Consider the following 21423-nt stretch of genomic DNA (forward strand, 5'->3'; position numbering starts at 1 on the left):
AGGGCAACCTTTGGGGCTCACAGAGAAGTTAACCTATGAACTTGAAGAAAACATTTTTACTAGATGAGTAATCAAAACTAGAAATGAGCACAGTCAGACTCAATATTTATTCAAGAAGAAAAAAGAGAGGCTAGGTTGGCTGGCTAATCCTTCGTTGGCTTACTTGTGGGTCTGTGATCAGCGTTGTCAGGCAGCTGCACACCCATGCTTTGTAAAAGGTTGGAAGCAGGTCCTGCCAGGCCAGCTTGGGAACTATAGGACTCTAATATGTTGGAAACCAGGTTCAAGTCTACATCCACTGGCGTCATAACAGATCCTCCTGTGCCAGAATCTTCTTCCTCTGGATTGTCATTGGTAGTCTGGGATAGAGGTTCCTTGTTCATGGAAGGAAAAGAAAGTCAGACTAGGTTGGATGGTAGTTACAATAAAAAGCAACAACGTAAAGTTGAGTTACATATTAGAAAGGAAATTCCATTCTTGACAGAAAATGAAGTCTAATAATAAACTATGTAATTTAACAAACATTAAAATCTGGTTCCAAAGATTATAGCATACTTCTTCCTAGGAAAAGTTTCTACAAATTAAATGGATTCCTTCCCGATTTTGAAATAGCCCAAGGGAGATAACCAGAGGTAAGGAGATACATTTATAGCTTGCCTAAGAGTTTTAAAAGAAATAAACAGGAAAAAATGAATGGTTAAAAATAAATAAATAAAACAGAATCTGAAATTTTCTCTAAGTGAAAGAAGCTAGATTTCTTTCCTACCCACATGTAACACAGAATAAGCAGTATAATTAAGCTTATGTTTAAGAAAATAATCTTTCATCCAACCAGAGTTAGGAAAAAATTAACCTTATTCAAATCAAAAGATCAAATTCAAATCACAAAAAATTACCACAAATGCAAAAGAAAAACTAAGATAAAATAGTTTTAGCTGTCCTTTGTACTAGACTCAAAAGGGAAAGAGTTTGAACATATACCATTTGCTTCTGGGTGGTGAAACTTTTGGCAATGCTGGTATGTGCTAGTTCCCGGTCCATCTGGGCCATGTATGACTTGAGATCATCCAGAGTCCCTTTTACAGATGCTTCTTCTCCAGCCTCCTGTGTTTCAAGATCCACATCATCATCGCTGTCTAAACATTCAGAGTCTTCCTCATCCAGATCATCAGAGTCTGACTCATGGGACTTTGAACCTACACAGACCCCAACACAGAAATAGTCACTTGGTACATTTTTTTGGCATGACTATACTAAATTCTTTTGAGATCAAAAGAATTAGAATATTCTTTGGAAAAATAAAAGGTGAATATACATAGTCAAAGTACTTCAGAAAAATCCCCTCCAGAAAATGATACTGCTGGCAGACATTTGCAGAAAAGTACACAGGCTGAGCTGAAAGATTTTTTTTTTTTTTAGGTGAATTCAATTGATTAAAAATTTTTACTTAAGAAATTTTAAAACTACATAATACATGAATACATTCTGATGTAAACATTCAAGTTATATAGAGTTATTGTCTCACATTTCATTCTCTTTCCAGAGTTAAACATCTTTTAACAATTCAGTGGGTACCCAGACCTTCATTTATGTAATTCTGTTTGTGTCTGTATGTGTATACAAAATATTTTTTACATAGATACATTGAACTGTGGTTTGTTTTTCTATTTATTTATATATCTTGGAGGTCCTTTGCTGTCAAAACACATAAATGGACCTCATTCTTCACTAAGGCTCTATTATACTTCATGAAATGAATGTACTATGATTTTTTTGGTGGGGGGTAAAACTGTACTATAACCCAGTTTTTGCTACTACAATGTTGCAATCACCACCTTAGCACACACAGCTTTTTCATGAGGTAAATTCCTGGAAATGAAATAGCAAAGTCAAAGGTTATGAACATTCTGGATACCAAACTGCCTTGAGAAAAGACAACTTACACCTCCACCTCCACAGCTGGACAGTGCTCCTTTCTCCCACACTTGAGGAAACTGATTATTACCAACCTTTAAAATTTTTCCTAATGTGATGGGCCAAAAAAATAATTCTTACTTTTATTGTATACTTACTTGTTTACTAGAAAGAGTTAACTATTTTCAAATATTTATTGATTATATTTATTCTTCAAGACACTGCCTGTTTATATCCTTTGTTGATTTTTTCTTAATTGGGCTATTTGTTTTTTTTTTATTTTAGTAGTATATAAGTGCTGTTGTGCTTAGTCGCTCAGTTGTGTCCGACTCTTTTCGACCCCATCGACTGTAGCCGGCCAGGCTCCTCTGTCCATGGGGATTCTCCAAGCAAGAATACTGGAGTGGGTGGCCATGCCCTCCTCCAGGACACCTTCCCAACCCAGGGATCGAACCCAGTCTCCTGCATTGCAGGCGGATTCTTCACTGTCTGAGCCACCAGGGAAGCCCAGTATATAAGTGCAGGATGTTTAAAAGAGAAAAAAAAAGAACAATGTAATATTCGAGCCCATGTAAAACCCTATCTAAACACACAGCATTCATTCACTCAACAAAGATTTAATGAGCAGCAACTACTATGCCGGGCACTAAGCAAGGCATCTTCTGCAAAATTAGTTGGTAGGGCAATAATTAATAGTTGAAAGCAACTCAAAATCACATGCACACACACAAAACAAAATACAAATGAGATCCAATGCTCCAAAGTTCTAGCAATCTCTATACAACTTACAGTTGCAAAATCAAAATCAACATCACTGTAACTCACCTAAAATCTTATCAAAATAATTAAGAAAAGAATCTGCATCAAAAGTGATTGGAGCCTCAGAAGGTTCTCTGTAAGATTAAAGGAAAAAGACAATTTATCCCAAACAAAACTCCTTGAAACTTTGTCTAAATTGGTGCCGTTCTTAGGCACACTACCAGAGATATACTTTCAAAGGAGGCAGAGCAAGGAAAATTGTAGTTTAAATTTTAAAAACCATTAGGCTTACTGATCTTGTCGGGCAATAGAAATGGGAAAGATACAAGAAATAAAAGTAAAAATTGCACTTTGATTATGCACATTTTTAACTTATGCTGATTTAGGGATCTGCCAACCTACCACCTCCCATAAGATATATCTAGCATTAGCAAAAGAAGCTATTTATCCAAATTCATTTAAATAAAGTCTATCTTTTTAAGAACCAAACCTTTAAACATAAAAAAGATCAAACCTTCCCTATCCCTGCTGTCTTAAAGAGAGAATACTAAACATAAATTTTAATCTTATGAGGCTAATGAGCATCAACACTAATAAAGATGTATTTGGCTGGGCAAGGAACAATTCCATCTACCTTTTTCCCCCTATTACTTGCCAAATGTAACACCTCTTGTTCTCTGTTATTATTTCTTCCTCTGATAAACACTTTCATCCTCCTCTTTTTTGTAGCATTTACTTTATTATATAAAGTTATTTAAAACAGTACATTTTATTATACATGAAAATTCACAAACAGATGTCTTTTCTATCAAATCCTTATTCTTTCTCCATTGTCAAAAATCTTAATTTTTCATTCCTGCTAGATTTTTCTTCCTTGGTAATTCTTTTTGTTACCCCGCTGAAATATTTCTCATGGAAGGAATTATGACCTTGGTATAGCAGAAAATGATCACTCAGCAAATGTGAATACTGGTCCCAGTTCTCAAATTCCTTCACCTTTTCCATTGTTATCAAGCACCTTGATGTGTGACTGGAAAGCTTCTGCTTGCAGTTGCTGATGAGTTTCAAGCAGAGGTGCCAGGGTACCATCTGCTCGGTGTATACTGGTAACCAATAGACGAGTCTTCCACCTAATACGAGGGTCTCTGCTGAGAACTTTAACAGGTCAAAAAACATATCACACAGATAACTCAAAGAAACAGGAACGTGGCTTTCTGGACATTTCCTATTCCCTTTGGTACTTCCTTCTGTGAACCTGTTCTTGTAAATTCTCTAATACCATATGGAGGATCAGTCATGATTGCATCAAAATAAGTACCCTTCTTCCAGGAAGGTTTAGAAACCAGGACATCAAGGTAATACTTCTCTAAACCATACTGATGAAGATTTGCCCTAAACCAAACTGATGAAGATGTTTTCATCCGGTCCTCTCCATTTCCGGTTTTTCCTACTAGCCTTTCCCAAGCCATGAACAGTATTGCAGTCTACGCCTGTCCCATATACGTACGCACCAAAATGAGCAGAAGCGATCAAAAGGCCACCTGGTCCAACAGATGGATCAAATACAGTATCCTTTTTTTTCACTTTTCCATGGTTGGCCATGATGAATGATAAACCAGCATCCATGCTTGTATTTCAAATAAAGTGTCTCTTTTTGACACTGTATGACTCAATAAGCTCTCTGTGTTCATCTGCAATCCATCTCCCAAAATAAATATTATGTGGATTCTCAGGGATGTGGTTTGGGTCCAAACCATAATCCTCCAAAATAGAGAATATATGTTGTGGCTTCTTTAAATTCACTTTCCCTTCAGACGACAGAAATTGAAGTGCATCTATTCATCTGACTTTTTCTTCTTGTGTCAAGGTTTTATTAAATGTGTGAATCTTTATTTTATATGTAGAATCTGAATGCAGAAATAGAACCATCTTCTCAACAGGGTAGCTTTTAAGAGAACTGTTCAGCCCCTCCGGACACTTTCCATGACCCCATAGTTCAAGTACAGACTTGGCACACACAGAAAAATTAAGTTTCTGGCAATATCTTCAAAGGGAATGCTAAGAATCCAAAAAGGAGACTTTCCATAAGTTTCCTGACTACTGGTGAACTAACCTCCAAAAAATGAAAGCAAAGACTTTATCTCCGGAAGGCGGAACTCCAGGTGTTCCTGTGCCATGAGCAGAAGATAACCTGTTCAAGGTACCCGGCAGCGCTTATCCTCCTCTTTCGAGTGTGAAGCTTCCGATCTACTTGAGGGTACAAGATCAGATGTCTGATCCTGATGAGAGCTAGATGTTAAAAGTCCATAATATTCTGAGTAAAAGCCTAAAAAGTAAAGAATATGGTTGCCCTCCACAGCTCTGGGGCAGTGGCCTTTAGATCTGAGTGATCTCTGTGGCTTACGTCACGGATCATAATCAGGTTATCAGAAATTTGACTCCAGATAAGTAAGCTATCATAGTACTAGGTACCAAAAGAGGAAGACAAAGTATTGAAAATCATTTACTGAAAAAAAAAAAAATTAAAGAAAAAAAAAAACAACACATAAAACTGGCAATGATTGGATGATGCCAACATAGAACCTCTAACTATTTAGATAATTACACTTTAACAGAAATTACCGAGGCAGCTCTGCTCCTTTGTGGGTTGAGACTTTGGATATGAAAGCTTTCATGCTCTCTGAGACTTGAGTTAAGTCATAGTTCTCCTCCTGCCCCTTGGAAATGGGCTCTGGCTCTTTTTTGCCAGCAGCTTCCTGCAGCAGCTGGTCCAGCTGATCTGGTGAGAGATCTAACCACCGTTCATCTGAAAAAGAAGTGTGACACTGCCATACTATACTCACATGACACAGGTGTACTCTCAGTGAAGTACCCTCTGAGACTTGGTGGGATGTTTTACTTCTTTCTAACTCCGTGCTCTATCCTGGCCCATCACTTACCATCTTCTGGGGGAAGATAAGCTTCTTCTTTCTTAAGCTCTTCTATATCAAATGGTACTGTCTGCAATAACGTTAAGATTTCTTCACCTGGGCTCATAGCATGAGAGCTATAAAAAAATCAAAGACATGGGTATTTAATGAGAACTTAGAATAATAACCACAAAAACAGAGTATTTTAAAGTTGGAAAGGATTATCTAGTTTAATTTGTTTTGAAACATTTGTTCAAGATACTGAATCCTTCCTCTCAAAATTTCACCAGGAACTCAAAATATAAAAAGAGCTCAAAGAAAAACTGCTCTGAGGAGTTCTCTGGGGGTCCAGTGGTTAGGGCTTAGTTCTTTCACAGCCATGACCCCTGGTTCAATTCCTGATTAGAGAATGAGGATCCCACAGCCTCACAGCACAGCCAAACCAACAAAAAGTCCAAAAAGTAAAGAAAAGAGAAGCTGCTTTGCAAAAAAAGAAACCATCAACAAAATGAAAAGACAACCTAAAGAACGGGAGAAAATATTCACTAACCATATATATGATATGGGGTTAATAGTCAAAATATATAAAAGAACTCATTAATAGCTAAAAAACCCCAAGTTATCTGATTCAAAAATGGGCAGAGAAAATGAATAGACATTTTTCCAAAGAAGATACACAAATGCCAAGAAAAGGTGCTCAACATCAACTAGTCATCAGGGAAATGCAAATAAAAATCACAGAGAGATATTGCCTCACACCTGTCAGAATATTTATCATTAAAAAGAAAAGAGAGATCAAGCACTGGCAAGAATGTGGAGAAAAGGGAACCCTTGTGCACTGTTGGTGGGAATGCAAATTGGTACCACCACTATGGAATACAGTAGGGAGGTTTCTCAAAAAATTAAAAATAGAGCTACCATATGACTTAGCAATCCCACTTCTGGGTATTTATCCAAAGGAAATGAAAACAAAATCTCAAAGAGATGTCAGCATCCCCGTGTTCACTGCAGTGTTATTCACAGTTAGCCAAGACTGGAAACAACCTATGTGTCACAAACAGATAACTGGATAAAGATGTGGTGTAGATGGATGAATGGATAGACAGATAAATTCACAGAGACAGAGATATACATGGGCTTCCCAGGTGGCACTAGTGGTAAAGAGCTTGTCTGCCAATGCAGGAGATGTAAGAGATGCAGGTTCAGTCCCTGGGTCAGGAAGATCCCCTGGAGAAAGGCACAGCAGCCCACTCCAGTATTCTTGCCTGGAGAATCCCATGGACAGAGGAGCCTGGCAGGCTACAGTCCACGGGATCACACAGAGCTGGACACGACTGAAGCAATTTAGCACACACACATTGGAGAGATGTATATATACTGGATATACACTGGAATGTATATATCTACACACACTGGAATGTAATGGAATATTATTTAGCCATGAGAGAGAAAGAAACCTTGTCATTTGCAACAACATGGATGCACTTTGAAGGCATTATGCTGAATGGAATAAGCTAGATAGAGAAAGTTAAATACTGCATGATATCACTTATATGTGGAATCTAAAAAAAAAAGAAAGTCAACCTCATGGAAATGGAGAATAAAAATGGTTGCCAGTGACTAAGGGGTGATGGAAATAAGCACAAAAATCCTGGAAAAAGGATTCAAACTTTCAGCTGTAAAGTAAATACAGTCATAGGATCTAATGTGAAACATGGTTACTATAGTTGATAACACTATTGTGTAAATAAAATCTTCTAAGAGAGTAAATATTAAACGTTCTCACATACACACAAAATATAAATATGTGAGGTGAAGAATCTGTTAATTAACTAGGTGGTGGGACTCTTTTTCATAATGTATAGGTATATCAAATCACCTAAGTGTCTTACAGTTTTGTCAATTATACCTCAGTCAAACTAAAAAGAACCCTGAAAGATTGCTTTGACTGAAATGGAGGCTGGAGGCTCAGAGACCTGCTCATCTTGCCTTCCCCTTTGCTCTGCAGCAGGCTCCATGGAACACCATCATGAAGCTGCTGATTTAGTGTAACTCTTTCAATTTATATATATCATATTATGAGGAAATGAAAACCCAGAAGAAAGTATGCACAAAAATAAATCTATCATGTATTAAATGCTAGACTAGCACTTCAAATACATTTTCTTATTTACTATTACAATTACTATTGCAAGGAGGTAATAATCCTGTATTACAAAGGAGAAACTCAGAGCCCAGTGAGTTTCTACAACTTAAGGTCATTGAGTTGAACAGAGCAAAGGCTTGAAATCAAGTCTTCTGATACTATTTTGTGCTCCTCTTACTATAAACTGATAGGGAAATACACACAGAGATGATTTATATGACAAGTGAGCTATTTTATGATGGTGATGTGATTTGTTATATAAGTTTATAGAACTCTGTCTTAACTATTTATAATGGAACAAACCAAGTTATATAATGGACTTGCATAAATTTAATAAACATTTGCATACCTTGCTGAATCATGCGGGTAACAGGGAATTATCCCTACTCTGTAATATGCAAATATTGCAGAGAAAAGAAATATACACAAATAATTATGATAAAAACATATAAAGACACACAGAAATACCAAATGGTTCAAAGAATCATAGGAAAAGGTAATTACATTCACTGGGTGGAGACAGAGAAATTAAAAAAAAAAAAAGAGCTAATGGAAGAAGCTGAGTTAGCCCTTAAAGAATCAAGAGGATTTTGATGGGTAAGACAGGATAGAGAAGCTAGGTAAGGGGAAAAACGAGCATTTGTATAGAGGTGGGGAGTGAGGAACGTGTTCAGAGAGAGCAAACGGGTTCAGTTTGGCTTAAGGGTGAAATCTGAGGCTGAACAGATGGACTGACGAGTACAACGAGGCTGAAAAGGCTAAGTTTAGACTCAGTGAAGTAAGGAGTGAGTGATCACTGATGGCTTCTTTGTTATTTTTAATTTTTGCTTTATGAGATTAAAATAATATAGATAAGTCAAAAAGGTAATATAGCCTTACCACCCAGAATTAAAATACTGCTAATATTTACCTCTAGTCCAAATATATGATTACATTGATAAATTTAACATAAAAACCAAACTAGTAATATATGTGCTGGTGGTGTTCAGTCGTGTCCAACTCTTTGTGATCCCATGGACTGCAGCTTGCCAGGCTTCTCTGTTCACAGAATTTTCCAGGCAAGAATATTGGAATGGGTTGCCACTTTCTCCTCCTCCAGGGGATCTTCCCAACCCAGAGATCTAATCTGTATCTCCTGCAATGGCAGGTGAATTCTTTAAGCACGTACTTTAAAAAATATATGATAGATAAAGTTAGTATTCCCTTTGATGATCAACACTATCAGTTCCAGTCTGTTTCTCTGCTGCCCAAAAGTGACAGCTCTCACGAGAACCTTCCTGGGCCACTGAAGTGAGTGAGTAAGAGAACACTGAGTGTTCTCTTCTGAGTGAGTAAGAGAACACTGTTTTCTTTACCAGACATGTTATTCCCTTGATACCATTCCCTCAGTATCACCTGTCTGCCTCAATCCCTGACATTCTTAGATCTCATTTGAAAGAAAACCTCCTCAGAAAGGTCTCCCTGGTCAACCTTCCTAGAAGAGCAGCCCTTACATCTCTCTCCCTAAACACTGCCTTTTCTTCAAAGTACTACTTACCATCTGTCATCATATAATGGTTTATTGTCTTTTTCCTACACTAGTATGCAGCTCCACGGGGCAGGGAGAATTCGGGTTCACTTGTATTCCCAGTGCCCAGAATAGGGCCTGGCACATAGGAGATAATAAATACTTACTGACTGAATGAAGATATATGTATCTATAATATTTAGTATTTTGTGTATTTTTACAATTTATATCCATAGCACCTACATTTTACTTGTATTTTTCATTCAACATTGTATTTTTAAAATCTATTCATTTAGACCAGTGATTCTCAACCGGTGACAATTTGGCAACATTTGGTAATATTTTTGGTTGTCACAATCGGTGGGGAGTGGGGAGTCAGTCCTAGGGGAATTTACTGAGTAGAGGTCAGAGACGTTGCTTTATCTTACAATGCACAGGACAGTTCCCCACAGCAAAGAACCATCTGGTCCAAAGTGTCAATAGTGTCAAGGTTGAGAAATTATGACTTAGATTTATGGATATTTATATAATCTCTGGTTAACTAATGGATAATAAGCCAACATATACATACACTGAAATTCATTTATCTATTATTGGTGGACACTTCCATTGTTTGTAATTATTCACTATTACAATCTTTAATAATTTTTAAGAGAGGGAAGTAACATGATTACAGATATATTTCAAGCAGATTCTCCTGGCTCTGATGGTTGAATTGGAAGAGAAGAGTCACTAGAGGCTGAGAAATAAGTTTAGGTGTAGCTATAATCCCACGCATGGGGGAGCCTGGTGGGCTGCACTCCATGGGGTCGCAAAGAGTTGGACACGACTGGGAGACTTCACTTTCACTTTTTGCTTTCATGCATTGGAGAAAGAAATGGCAACCCACTCCAGTGTTCTTGCCTGGAGAATCCCAGGGACGGGGGAGCCTTGTGGGCTGCCATCTATGGGGTCGCACAGAGTTGGACATGACTGAAGTGACTTAGCAGCAGTGGCAGCAGCATAGTTCAGTATGGTTCACTTATGGTAGAAAGTGAAGAACTAAAGAGTCTCTTGATGAAAGTGAAACAGGAGAATGAAAAAGTTGGCTTAAAGCTCAACATTCAGAAAACTAAGATCATGGCAACTGGTCGCATCACTTTATGTCAAATAGATGGGGAAACAGTGGAAACGGTGGGAGATTTCATTTTTTTGGGCTCCAAAATCACTGCAGATGGTGACTGTAGCCATGAAATTAAAACACACTTACTCCTTGGAAGGAAAGTTATGACCAACCTAGACAGCATATTAAAAAGCAGAAACAAAAAAATAAAATAAAATAAAAATAAAAAGCAGACATTACTTTGCTGACAAAGGTCTGTCTAGTCAAGGGTATGGTTTTTCCAGTAGTCATGTATAGATGTGAGAGTTGGACTATAAAGAAAGCTGAGTGCTGAAGAATTGAAGCTTTTGAACTGTGGTGCTGGAGAAGACTCTTGAGAGTCCCTTAGACTGCAAGGAGATCCAACTAGCCCATCCTAAAGGAGATCAGTCCTGGGTGTTCACTGGAAGCACTGATGTTGAAGCTGAAACTCTAATACTTTGGCCACCTGATGTGAAGAGCTGACTCATTTGAAAAGACCCTGATGCTGGGAAAGATTGAGGGCAGGAGGAGAAGGGGACAACAGAGGATGAGATGGTTGGATGGCATCACCGACTCAATGGACATGAGTTTGGGTGCATTCCGGGAGTTGGTGTTGGACAGGGAGGCTTGGCGTGCTGCAGCTCGTGGGGTCACAAAGAGTCGGACACGACTGAGTAGTTGACTGAACTGAACCGATAGTTCAATAACTAAATAGAGTATCTAGCCAGGCAGTAAGGTAAAAGAATGTAAGACACAAGATAATAGTGAACAGTATCTAAGGACTGGATCCAAGGAGAGCCAGGAGATCTGGGTGATAAGAAGGATGGTGGTACAATTAAAAAGACAGCAGGAAACAGCCGAAGATATTAATTCAGCTAATAAAAACAAAGCAAACAAACAGAAGCTTTAGGAGCCAAGAGCAGGTCTCGAGCGAGATGTGAGCTTGGTTTTGAACTGCAGAGAAGTCATTCTGGTTGGTGAACGAGAGTTTCTCCTACAACACTCATGAAAATGTTGGATATTGAAGCTATTTGTAATAAGTAAATTAGGGTCCATTTGCTAAAACGCTGTGCAGCTATTTAAAAATACACTTTATCAAAACATTTTAAGGTCATGGGAAAATGTAAGATTACAACGAGTAAAAATTATGAACAAGATACATAATTTCTTGATAATGTAAAATTTTTTAAACAAGTCAATTGGTTATGGGGAATAATAATCCTGGAAGGCAGTAAATCAGAAGAATAATAATAGTGGCTAATTCATGATATACATTGGAATAATAGTAGCTTAGTCATGATATAAATTTTTCCCTCTTACATTTTTCTCTATTTGCCATCTGAATGAGTGTTACTTGTATAATAAAAGACATTGTTATTTAAAAAGAACTACCAAACCCTCAATCTATCTTATTTCATGGGAGAATAAGATAGCCCTAAATCTCCTACATGAGTCTCTCTAATTTCTTAACTTCTCTTCAACCTAAGATTATAACGTAATGCTGTTCAACAGGGGAGTGGTCTTCTAGAGGTGACAAGATTCATCTGGGGGAGATTCCCCTAACTATGAGAGCCACCTCCTTTACTTTCTTTCCCGAGTTTCCTTAAAACATACCCTAAGAAGGCATCCTCTTTTCCACAAATTACTGCCGTAAAATTGATGAGAATGGGACAAAGGCACCCCTGCTGCTGCTGCTGCTAAGTCGCTTCAGTCGTGTCCGACTCTGTGCGACCCCACAGACGGCAGCCCACCAGGCTCCCCTGTCCCTAGACGCTTACAAAAGAGTGGAAAAAAAAGTGTTAGCCATTCAGTTGTATCCGACCCTGCGATCACATGGACTGTAGCCCATCAGGGCTCCTCTGTCCAGAATTCTCCAGGCAAGAATACACAAGAATAAAGACTGCTGTAAAGTCATTACTATCTCACAGATACTGAGGTTAGAGTTCTCTCGCCATCAATTTTGCTTCATACAATCTTTAAGTAACATTTTATTACACACATATGTGATGTTTGAGATGTTGGCAAAACAAGTGGGGTTCAAAACCAGTTCAGTTTGAGAAAAAAAGCCCAACAGCAAAACAAAACACACATCTACACACAACTGGGGACCTTCTGAGCCACAACATTTACAAAGTTATTTCTTTCACGTTATTTAATAGCTTTCTGAAAACCAGTTCAGTTTGAGAAAAAAAGCCTAACAGCAAAACAAAACACACATCTACACACAACTGGGGACCTTCTGAGCCACAACATTTACAAAGTTATTTCTTTCACGTTATTTAATAGCTTTCTGCTACGTCACTTCAGTCGTGTCCGACTCTGTGCAACCCCATAGACAGCAGCCCACCAGGCTCCCCCATCCCTGGGATTCTCCAGGCAAGAACACTGGGGTGGGTTGCCATTTCCTTCTCCAATGCATGAAAGTGAAAAGTGAAAGTGAAGTCGCTCAGTTGTGTCCAATTCTTAGCTTTAAGTATCTCAAATTCAGTTTTGCAGACATAAACTGAATTTTTTCCAGTGCTCAAATTCTGACCTTTGATTCCTCAGCCCAATAAACCCTTCTGCAGAAGCTCCATTATCCTTGGGCCATATTGACTAGACGTGCCCTCAACGGACAAGTCAGACAAAAGGGACTTTCTTCTTTCAAGCATCCTATTCCCTCTGATTTTTGCTTGCTTTTTTCTCCAGTGTCTTCAAATAACTGTTTTTTTGTTTTTGTTTTTTTTTTTAATATTCTGTCCAGTGTTATCACTGCAATTAGCAGGGGGTTAGTCTGATATGTTACTCCAGTATTACCAGAACTGAAACTCAACTTTATCGAATTTTAAAGGGCAGCCATTTTCTTCCATGTGGCTTCCCTCATAACTCAGTCGGTAAAAGAATTTGCCTGCAATGCAGAAGACGTGGGTTCGAGTCCTTGGTCGGCAAGATCCCCTGGAGAAGGAAATGGCAACCCACTCCAGTATTCCTGCCTGGGAATCCCATAAACATAGGAGCCTGGCAGGCTACAGTCCATGGGTCGCAAGAGTTGGACACGACTTAGCGACTAAACTACCACCATTTTCTTTCAACCCTGTGCTCATTTCTTTCTTCCCCCAGAAAACATATGGCAGGTTAGAATGAGCTATGATTTGGAAGCTGAATGCCTGCTTCATCCTGTGTTTCAGATCCACATAAAAAAGCTGAACACAGCCCAGCATTCCCACAGAAATTAAGCATGTGGCTCATTAACAGAATCCGTGAGCTCAAATCCCTAGGCCTGTCATTTTGACCTGTGTAACCTTTGGCAGATTACATAACCTCTCTTAGATTCAGTTTCTCAGCTGTGGATAGGGAAAATAACAATTATATCTATTTCAAAGGGCTTTAAGAGGGGTTTAAATGAGTTAGTGGCCTAAGCTTTGTAAGTACTCAACATACATTAGCCATTATATGATGATGATGAAGGTGGTGGTGGTGGTGGTGGTAATGGCTACAAGTGCCAGAAAACTCCCATAACAACACCTCCTGTCTTGACATCAGCTTCTTCAGTAGTCATGAGTCCTGCCATTAACAGTTTAAATATAGAAACTCCAATATGTGCAGCCATCTCAGGAGTAAGTAACTCCTTAACTTGTGGAAAGTTATCACTCTGCTGCCCTGTTTGGGTAGAGATAAACTCACCTTTCTGGCCGATTTACAGAGAGCTGGAAGTAGTTCTTGGCCATTTCTAGCCTTTCCTGGTACTGAACAGAACCTTCCATCAGTCCCTAAAAAAAATAATAATGCCCATCAGAACCTGGTATAGATGGTATCATTAAAATAATCTGCTCACCAGCAACTTCCAGGGAGGCAGTATACAATACTGTAATATATTGTACAAAAAGCATGAGGCCTGACTCCTCGTCCTTGTTTTCTCATGGATGTAGTTTCTCCAAAAAAGGGACTAGGCTAAACGTGATAGGACCTCATCCTTTTCACCATTTAAGGGCCTCTTTCCAATTTGGGAGGTTTTCTATCATTTTCTATTATTTATTAATAACTTGTTATAAAGAAACAATTGATTAACCAGCAATTAATTTATAAAACAAAGTACAAATAGAGCTCAAAAAATAGCATAACCCTAACCTTAACTATCATTTCTAGCTTTCACAGGCATGTTTATGATGGCATTTATGCTTAATACTTCTTTAACAATATATAAGCAGTTTTCCCTACCACTACACAATCTTTAAAATTATCATATTCTTAAGGACTTTTCTACTTCTTGGATGTTTCCTTAAAGTGTAGATTATTTAACATAAAGCTTCCCTGTTTGCAAGGCAGGAACAGAGGCACAGACGTAGAGGATGACTTATGAACGTGGAGGGGAAGGCGAGGACAGGAGAAATTGAGACAGCAGTGCTGACACGTATACACTGCTATGTGTGAAACAGACAGCTACTGGGAAGCTGCTGTTCAGCACCGGCAGCTCAGCTCTGTGCTCTGCGATAACCTACAGGGGGTGGGGTTGTGCGGAGGAGGGAGGTTTAGGAGGAGGGACATACATATACTTATAGCTGATTCATGCGTTGCACAGCAGAAACACAACATTGTAACGCAATTATCTTCCAATTAAAAATAATAATAAAATAAAGTGAAGGTTCCAAGTTTGAACTTTTGTACAATTCTTTGAATACAGTATCAAATTACTTTCCAGTTAAGGTTGCAACTATTACGTTATCAGCAATGTATAGGTGTACTATTTTCACTATATTCTCAACAGCACTGAATATCTTTCGTATGCTTTTTACTATTGTGTTAAAATACATATCTTTACTATGTGTGAGAGTGATTATTTTAAGAGAAATTTACTAGTTCCCTTTTCGTAATTTTTTTTTTGGAGCAGAGTTGCTTTATACTGTTGTGTACGTCATTGTACAGCAAAGTGAATCAGCCATACATCTCCATACATCCCCTTTCTCTGGGATTTCCTTCCCATTTAGGTCATATAATTTTTTAATCTATGTTTTTGCTAATTTTTCTATTTGGCGTTCTCATGTTTGCTTCATAGATTTGCACAAGTTATTCATCTGATATAAATAATAACTTTTATCACTTTGTATAGATGTTATTCGGAGAAGGCAATGGCACCCCACTCCGGTACTCTTGCCTAGAAAATCCCATAGACAGAGGAGCCTGGTCGGCTGCAGTCCATGACGTCGCTAAGAGTCCAACACGACTGAGCAACTTCACTTTCACTTTTATGCATTGGAGAAGGAAATGGCAACCCACTCCAGAGTTCTTGCCTGGAGAATCCCAGACGCAGGGGAGCCTTGGTGGGCTGCCGTCTATGGGGTCGCAGAGTCGGAAATGACTGAAGCGACTTAGCAGCAGCAGCAGCATAGATGTTATTAATTTTTCTAAAATATTAGAAACAGTTTATAGACACTCCCTTATTACCAGCAAACTAGAATGGTCCCTTTTAACTCTAGTTCTTACATTTACGTCACACATTAAATATGGACCTAACACTTTAGATCACTGGCTTGATTTTGCCTAGACTATACAGTTTAAAGAGTGCATAGTAAGTCCTACCTTAAAGTAATCATTCTTTTTCAGACTTTCAAGGAAGCCAGCCCAGAGTGGTGATGTAGTCACAAGGGATTTGGAGTCAGAAAAATGTGGGCTACATTTGGAGCATAAGATCTCAAATCCATGAGCCTACATGGAAAAGACAGAATTTTTATTATTAGGTTACTTTCTTTCCATTTAACCACACTCAAGAACTAGGTGACTGGACATATGGGTATGTGAACATTTATACTAGTCTTTAAATTTTATGAAAAAAAATATGACTTTAATTCCAAGTTTCTTAATCTCTACAGATTACTAAAAATTATAAAGGGGAAGAAAATAACAGAAAACAAAAAATTCTTATTTTCCTGAAAGAGATTTCTCTTCTCACTGATTAAAAAACTAGAAATTTAAACTTGCTTCTTGCTTGCTTAAAAAAGGTTGCAAAAGGTTTCTTGTCTAACACAATTATAAATGAATTAAGCATGGTCTTAGGAATAGTAAAGGGAGGGAATCACTTCATTTTAAAAGTCCTTTGATTAAAAAATATAATAAATGCACAAGGCAAAATAATTCTAATAGGGAGCTTCCCTGATTACTCTGGAGAAAACTGCCACCAATTCCTTGCATATCCTTTCAGAAGTAATCTTTGCCCTCAAGCAGATATGTGTGCGTGTGCATACATACATCCTCCTACTTCGTCCCCTTCATCACTAAATGGCAACATACATACTGCTCTGAACCTTGCTTTTCTCTTAGTGATATGCCCTGGAGATGGATTTCATACAAACATATGAATTTATCCATCCCACTTCATGGACAGACCACAATTTATCCAACTATCTTTCTACTAGTAGACATTTAAGTGTTTTCCCGTCTTTTGCTACCATAAACAATGCTTTCACGAGTATCTTCATATGTCTTTGTGCACAAGTAATATATGGAGGATAAATTTCAGGAAGTGAAAATGCTGAGCAGCAGGGTTTGTTCATTTTAAATATTATGGAAAGTGGTAAACTGTTCTAAGAGACTGAATCAACTCATATTCCTATCAATAATGTTTGAGGGTACCTCTTTACGTATTTTTACAAACCTCGTATTTGTTATCAAACTTCTGGATACTTGTCAATCAAATGGTGAAAAACATTACTTTGTAGTTTAAATTGCAATTCTTTTATTACGAGCAAGTGTCAACATTTTTCATAAAAATCATTTATATTTCCTTTTCTCTGGACTATTTGTTAATGGTTTCTGATCATTTTTGATTGATCGCTACTATTTTTTTCACCTTGAATTGTAGCAATGTATATACTAGATAAAGCAACTTTTGTCATTTACTAGTTTTATTTTAACTCTTTGTAATTTAAACTGCAAAGATATTTTACACTTTCTCCAGGTTAACTGTATTTTGACTATATTTATGGGTTTTTTCCCATATAGAAATGTTTAATTTTTATATAATCAAATTTATCAATCTTTTATTGTTTCCAGTTTCAAGTCATGCTTAGGAAGGACTTTCTTACTCATATTTTCATAAATTTTCCTACGCTTTCTTCCAAATTTTATGGTTTTGTTTTTTTCACTTAAATATTTGGTCCGACTGGAATTTATTTTGGCATAGATGTGATAACTTTTTCAGCTGGACACACAGTTCTATCATCCCTTACAGAATAATCCATTCTGCCTTATTTCAAATACCACATCTTACTACATTCTCACACTAACAGAGTGTATTTTTAGATTTCTAAGTTGTGTCATTACTCTGTGAAAAGCCCTTTGACATTAAGGAAGAAAATTAAATTTTCTGGTTCAACATTACCAACTTCATGCCCAATTCATGGGCTCGGTACTGGGGATGACATGGAGGAGGCAGCTTGTATCCACTCCGCCGGTCCGGCACAAACCTTTGTTGCACCAACTGTGCATACAGACATTTAGTGAAAGTGACCTGGACATTGGGACACAACATATGTGAGTCTCTTCCTGAAATTAAAATGCCTGACTATCATTTCACAGTTAACAATAATAACTTCATTTATGAGCTTCATATTCAGATAAATGCAAAGAAGACTCAACCTATTTACTGTCTACACTTTTTAGTAACAGCTTTACAGAGATGTAATTCACACACCATAAAATTTACCTTCACTGTCTATATTTAGTTGTCACTAAGGTACATTACATGGCAATTTTGGTAGGTAGATGATAAAGAATAATTCTTAATTCTCCGGAGGAAATGAAATGTTTTATTGCTAAGAAAGATATAATTGCTCAAATAGGGAAAATGTGGTCAGAAATAGCTAGGAAACATTGAGATATAAAATAGGAAGTCAGGTCTCTTATGGTCTTCCTCTTCTGGATAAGAGAAAAGAAAAAAATCAAGGATATGAAACCAGTCAATCCTAAATGAAATCAACCCTGAATATTCATTGGAAGGACTGGTGCTTAAGCTGAAGCTCCAATACGTTGGCCACCTGATGTGAAGAGCCGACTCACTGGAAAAGACCTGGATGATGGGAAAGACTGCGTACAGAAGGAGAAAGGGGCAACAAAGGATGAGATGGTTGGATGGCATCACAAACTCAATGGACACGAGTTTGAGCAAACTCAGAGAGATAGTGAAGGACAGGGAAGCCTGGTGTGCTGCAGTCCATGAGACTGCAAAGTTGGACATGACTTAGCAACTGAACAATAACAACAAAAAGTCTATATTAACTTGCTATGAGGAAACAGAATATTCCCAATTTTTTCCTAGTGAACAATTAAAATAATGTTCAACATTCCTTTCAGTGAGAGAAACTAAATGACCAAGAGAGATATCTTACCGATGTCATTATTCGTGTTTCAGGCAAGAATGTCTTGAAAATACGACAGGCCCGCAGGTCAATGGGGTCCCGGAGGTAAAATGCCTGGACTCCTGCAGCCACCAGTCTGGGGCACTGCTTCAGCACTGCTGCAATGCCAGCTGGGAGGAAGCAGTGTGCTCGATGAAGGGAGGCTTTAATTTTTTCTGGGTACCTGTGACAGGTAACATAATCACTTTTATTTTATGATATGACAGAGTTTATTTTCTTGGGCTCCAAAATCACTGTAGATGATGACTACAGCCATGAAATTAAAAGACATTTACTCCTTGGAAGAAAAGCTATGACCAACCTAGACAGCATATTAAAAAGCAGAGATTACTTTGCCACAAAGGTTCATCTAGTCAAAGCTATGGTTTTTTCAGTAGTCATGTATGGATGTGAGAGTTGGACCATAAAGAAAGCTGAGCGCCAAAGAACTGATGCTTTTGAAGTGTGGTGTTGCTGAAGACTCTTGAGAGTCCCAGAGACTGCAAGATCAAACCAGTCCATCCTAAAGGAAATCAGTACTGAATATTCACTGAAAGGACTGATGCTGAAGCTGAACCTCCAATATACTTTGGCCATGTGATGTGAATGAAGAACTTCCTCATTAGAAAAGACACTGATGCTGGGAAAGACTAAAGGCAGGAGAAGGGGACGACACAGGATGAGATTGTTGGATGGCATCACGGACTCAATGGACATGAGTTTGAGCAGCTCCAGGAGTTGGTGACGGACAGAGAAGCATGTTGTGCTGCAGGCAACAGGGTTGCAAAGAGTCAGACACAACTGAGCAACTGAACTGAACTGATGTAAATATCTAGGATTCTTATACCATTTACTTTCCTCTTAACATTTTATCTTATCTTGGTTCATCAGGAGTGAGATGAGTGAGAGAAAAGAGTGACAACTCTCTTGTCACCCTTGGGAATTCCCTGCTGGTCCACTGGTCAGGATTTGGCACTTTCACTGCCAGCAACAACCCAGGTTCATTCCCTAGTTGGGGAACTAAGATTTCCATGCTGAGTGGCCAAAAAAATAATTGTTTAAAAAAGAAATTCTATATACTAAAGGCTACAGGTAGGAAAAGAGAGAAAGAAAAAGTGAAAGAAATGGAAAATAAAGAAAAGGGATTAAGGTGGTCCAATAAAAACAACGAAAATGTTACTACTATACTTTGAAAAGAAAATCAGAATTTATTCTCCTAAAAAATGGTACAAAGTGTACTGAAGCAAAGCTAAAAGAGATTATTGTCTAATATTGTTATGATCTGAATAGTACTAAACATTTAATAGGTACTCAAATTTGAATGGCTGAACTAATACATTATTAGACTAAGGTGTTCTCTTCTGAATAGAACCTAACACACTCCAACAAGTAAGAGAATCCCATATATACACCCAGAATGAAAGAAAATTCCTGAACAGATTGTACTCACTCAGATTTTCATCTCTAAAGGTCCAAAAATTTTAATCTATGGATCTACATAATACTTGGCCACACTCTCTAAGGTAAATAAATGCAAAAACATTGGGCCTAGAACCTTCAAATGACGACTAAAAGATACATCTGTTTCTTGATTTTAAAACACAGGAAGTTTAATTTGTTGGTCAATTTCACAAAGGATAAAGACAGAATGAAAATCAGCACTAATCTAGGTGAAAGAAATGCTTCGATTCATCAAAAGACTTGAGCAACAGGAAGTCAAAAGGCCCCTTGACTAGCAGTGTGACACTAAAAGTGTCAGTTTTCTTACCCTCTGATGCGTCTGTTCACAGCAGCTCGTACAGATTCTGAAGCCAGAATTTTTTCTGGGTGTGTTGAGATTATACTCAGTGCTTGTGAGATTGTTGGAGGTGTGGTAGGTAACCAGGATACTGTTCCAGATTTCTTTGGTGCAGGAATAATGCACAACTCCCCTTGGTGGAAAAATACCTGCAAAGTGATATAGTTTCCATACCTGGCATTGACAAAATCCAGATACATATGAAATGATGCAAAATGGTTTCACCTTTATAAATTTTCTAAACTTGGATATACTTACCCTGTTGGCACTATTATCAGGATCCAACCACTTAGGGAGAAAGTCAGCAGCTTCTATTAACAAGAATTCACCGTCATTGTCTTCGATCCTAATGCAAAAGAAATTTCAACTTTGAATTAAAAGAAGTGCATATTTGCTAATAATCAAAACAGATTTGTTCTAATACATTTTTGCCCTAATCTTAGTAAATAAATAAATGAGTATATACCATAGATTTCTATAATTATGTAGATTTCTATAATTAAGCACAACGTTTTAAGATACCATTAAGTACTGAAGGGAATCTCTAAAATTTTAAGGAGGAATTCGAGAGTGATAAGGAGAAAAAAATAAGTACATAAATAAATAGCAGCAGAAAAAAATGTGAAAAATATACCAAGTACATAGGTCTTAGAAAAAAGAAAAAAATCACATACAGCCAAGATTTGGAAAACCTTTATGGAGGCAGTACTATTGGGCCCTGAAAGACACTTTCATTTTGTCTCATCTGCATCACTTTTTAAAAATTTAAATTTCTGAGTATGTAATACAGTCACATGATTAAAACTTTTAAAAAATACATAGTTATACAATGAAAAAGTCTCCTTGTTATTTTTGTATCTATATGCCCAACCCCTCCACCATTGTTACTTCCTGTTTA

The 21423-nt window shown here is 37.7% G+C and overlaps 1 protein-coding gene and 1 pseudogene across 2 annotated transcripts in view; both read right to left on the reverse strand.

The window, feature by feature from the left end:
- Nucleotides 1-88: 88 nt before the first annotated feature.
- Nucleotides 89-21423, reverse strand: part of ECD (ecdysoneless cell cycle regulator) — a 28896-nt gene continuing 7561 nt past the window's right edge. For both annotated transcript variants that reach the window (XM_061405324.1, XM_061405325.1), the window contains exons 4-14: nucleotides 20784-20871; nucleotides 20496-20674; nucleotides 18719-18911; nucleotides 17713-17841; nucleotides 15915-16040; nucleotides 14022-14107; nucleotides 5613-5719; nucleotides 5296-5479; nucleotides 2740-2807; nucleotides 982-1196; nucleotides 89-374 (exon numbers count right to left, since the gene is read on the reverse strand). In XM_061405324.1, coding sequence (XP_061261308.1) covers nucleotides 144-374; nucleotides 982-1196; nucleotides 2740-2807; nucleotides 5296-5479; nucleotides 5613-5719; nucleotides 14022-14107; nucleotides 15915-16040; nucleotides 17713-17841; nucleotides 18719-18911; nucleotides 20496-20674; nucleotides 20784-20871 — 1606 coding nt within the window. In that variant the 3' untranslated portion in view covers nucleotides 89-143. The remainder of the gene's footprint in view (nucleotides 375-981; nucleotides 1197-2739; nucleotides 2808-5295; nucleotides 5480-5612; nucleotides 5720-14021; nucleotides 14108-15914; nucleotides 16041-17712; nucleotides 17842-18718; nucleotides 18912-20495; nucleotides 20675-20783; nucleotides 20872-21423) is intronic.
- Nucleotides 2814-5289, reverse strand: LOC133240480 (tRNA (guanine(10)-N2)-methyltransferase homolog; annotated as a pseudogene).

The sequence above is a fragment of the Bos javanicus genome, chromosome 28 (assembly GCF_032452875.1).
Source record: "Bos javanicus breed banteng chromosome 28, ARS-OSU_banteng_1.0, whole genome shotgun sequence".
Taxonomy (NCBI): domain Eukaryota; kingdom Metazoa; phylum Chordata; class Mammalia; order Artiodactyla; family Bovidae; genus Bos; species Bos javanicus.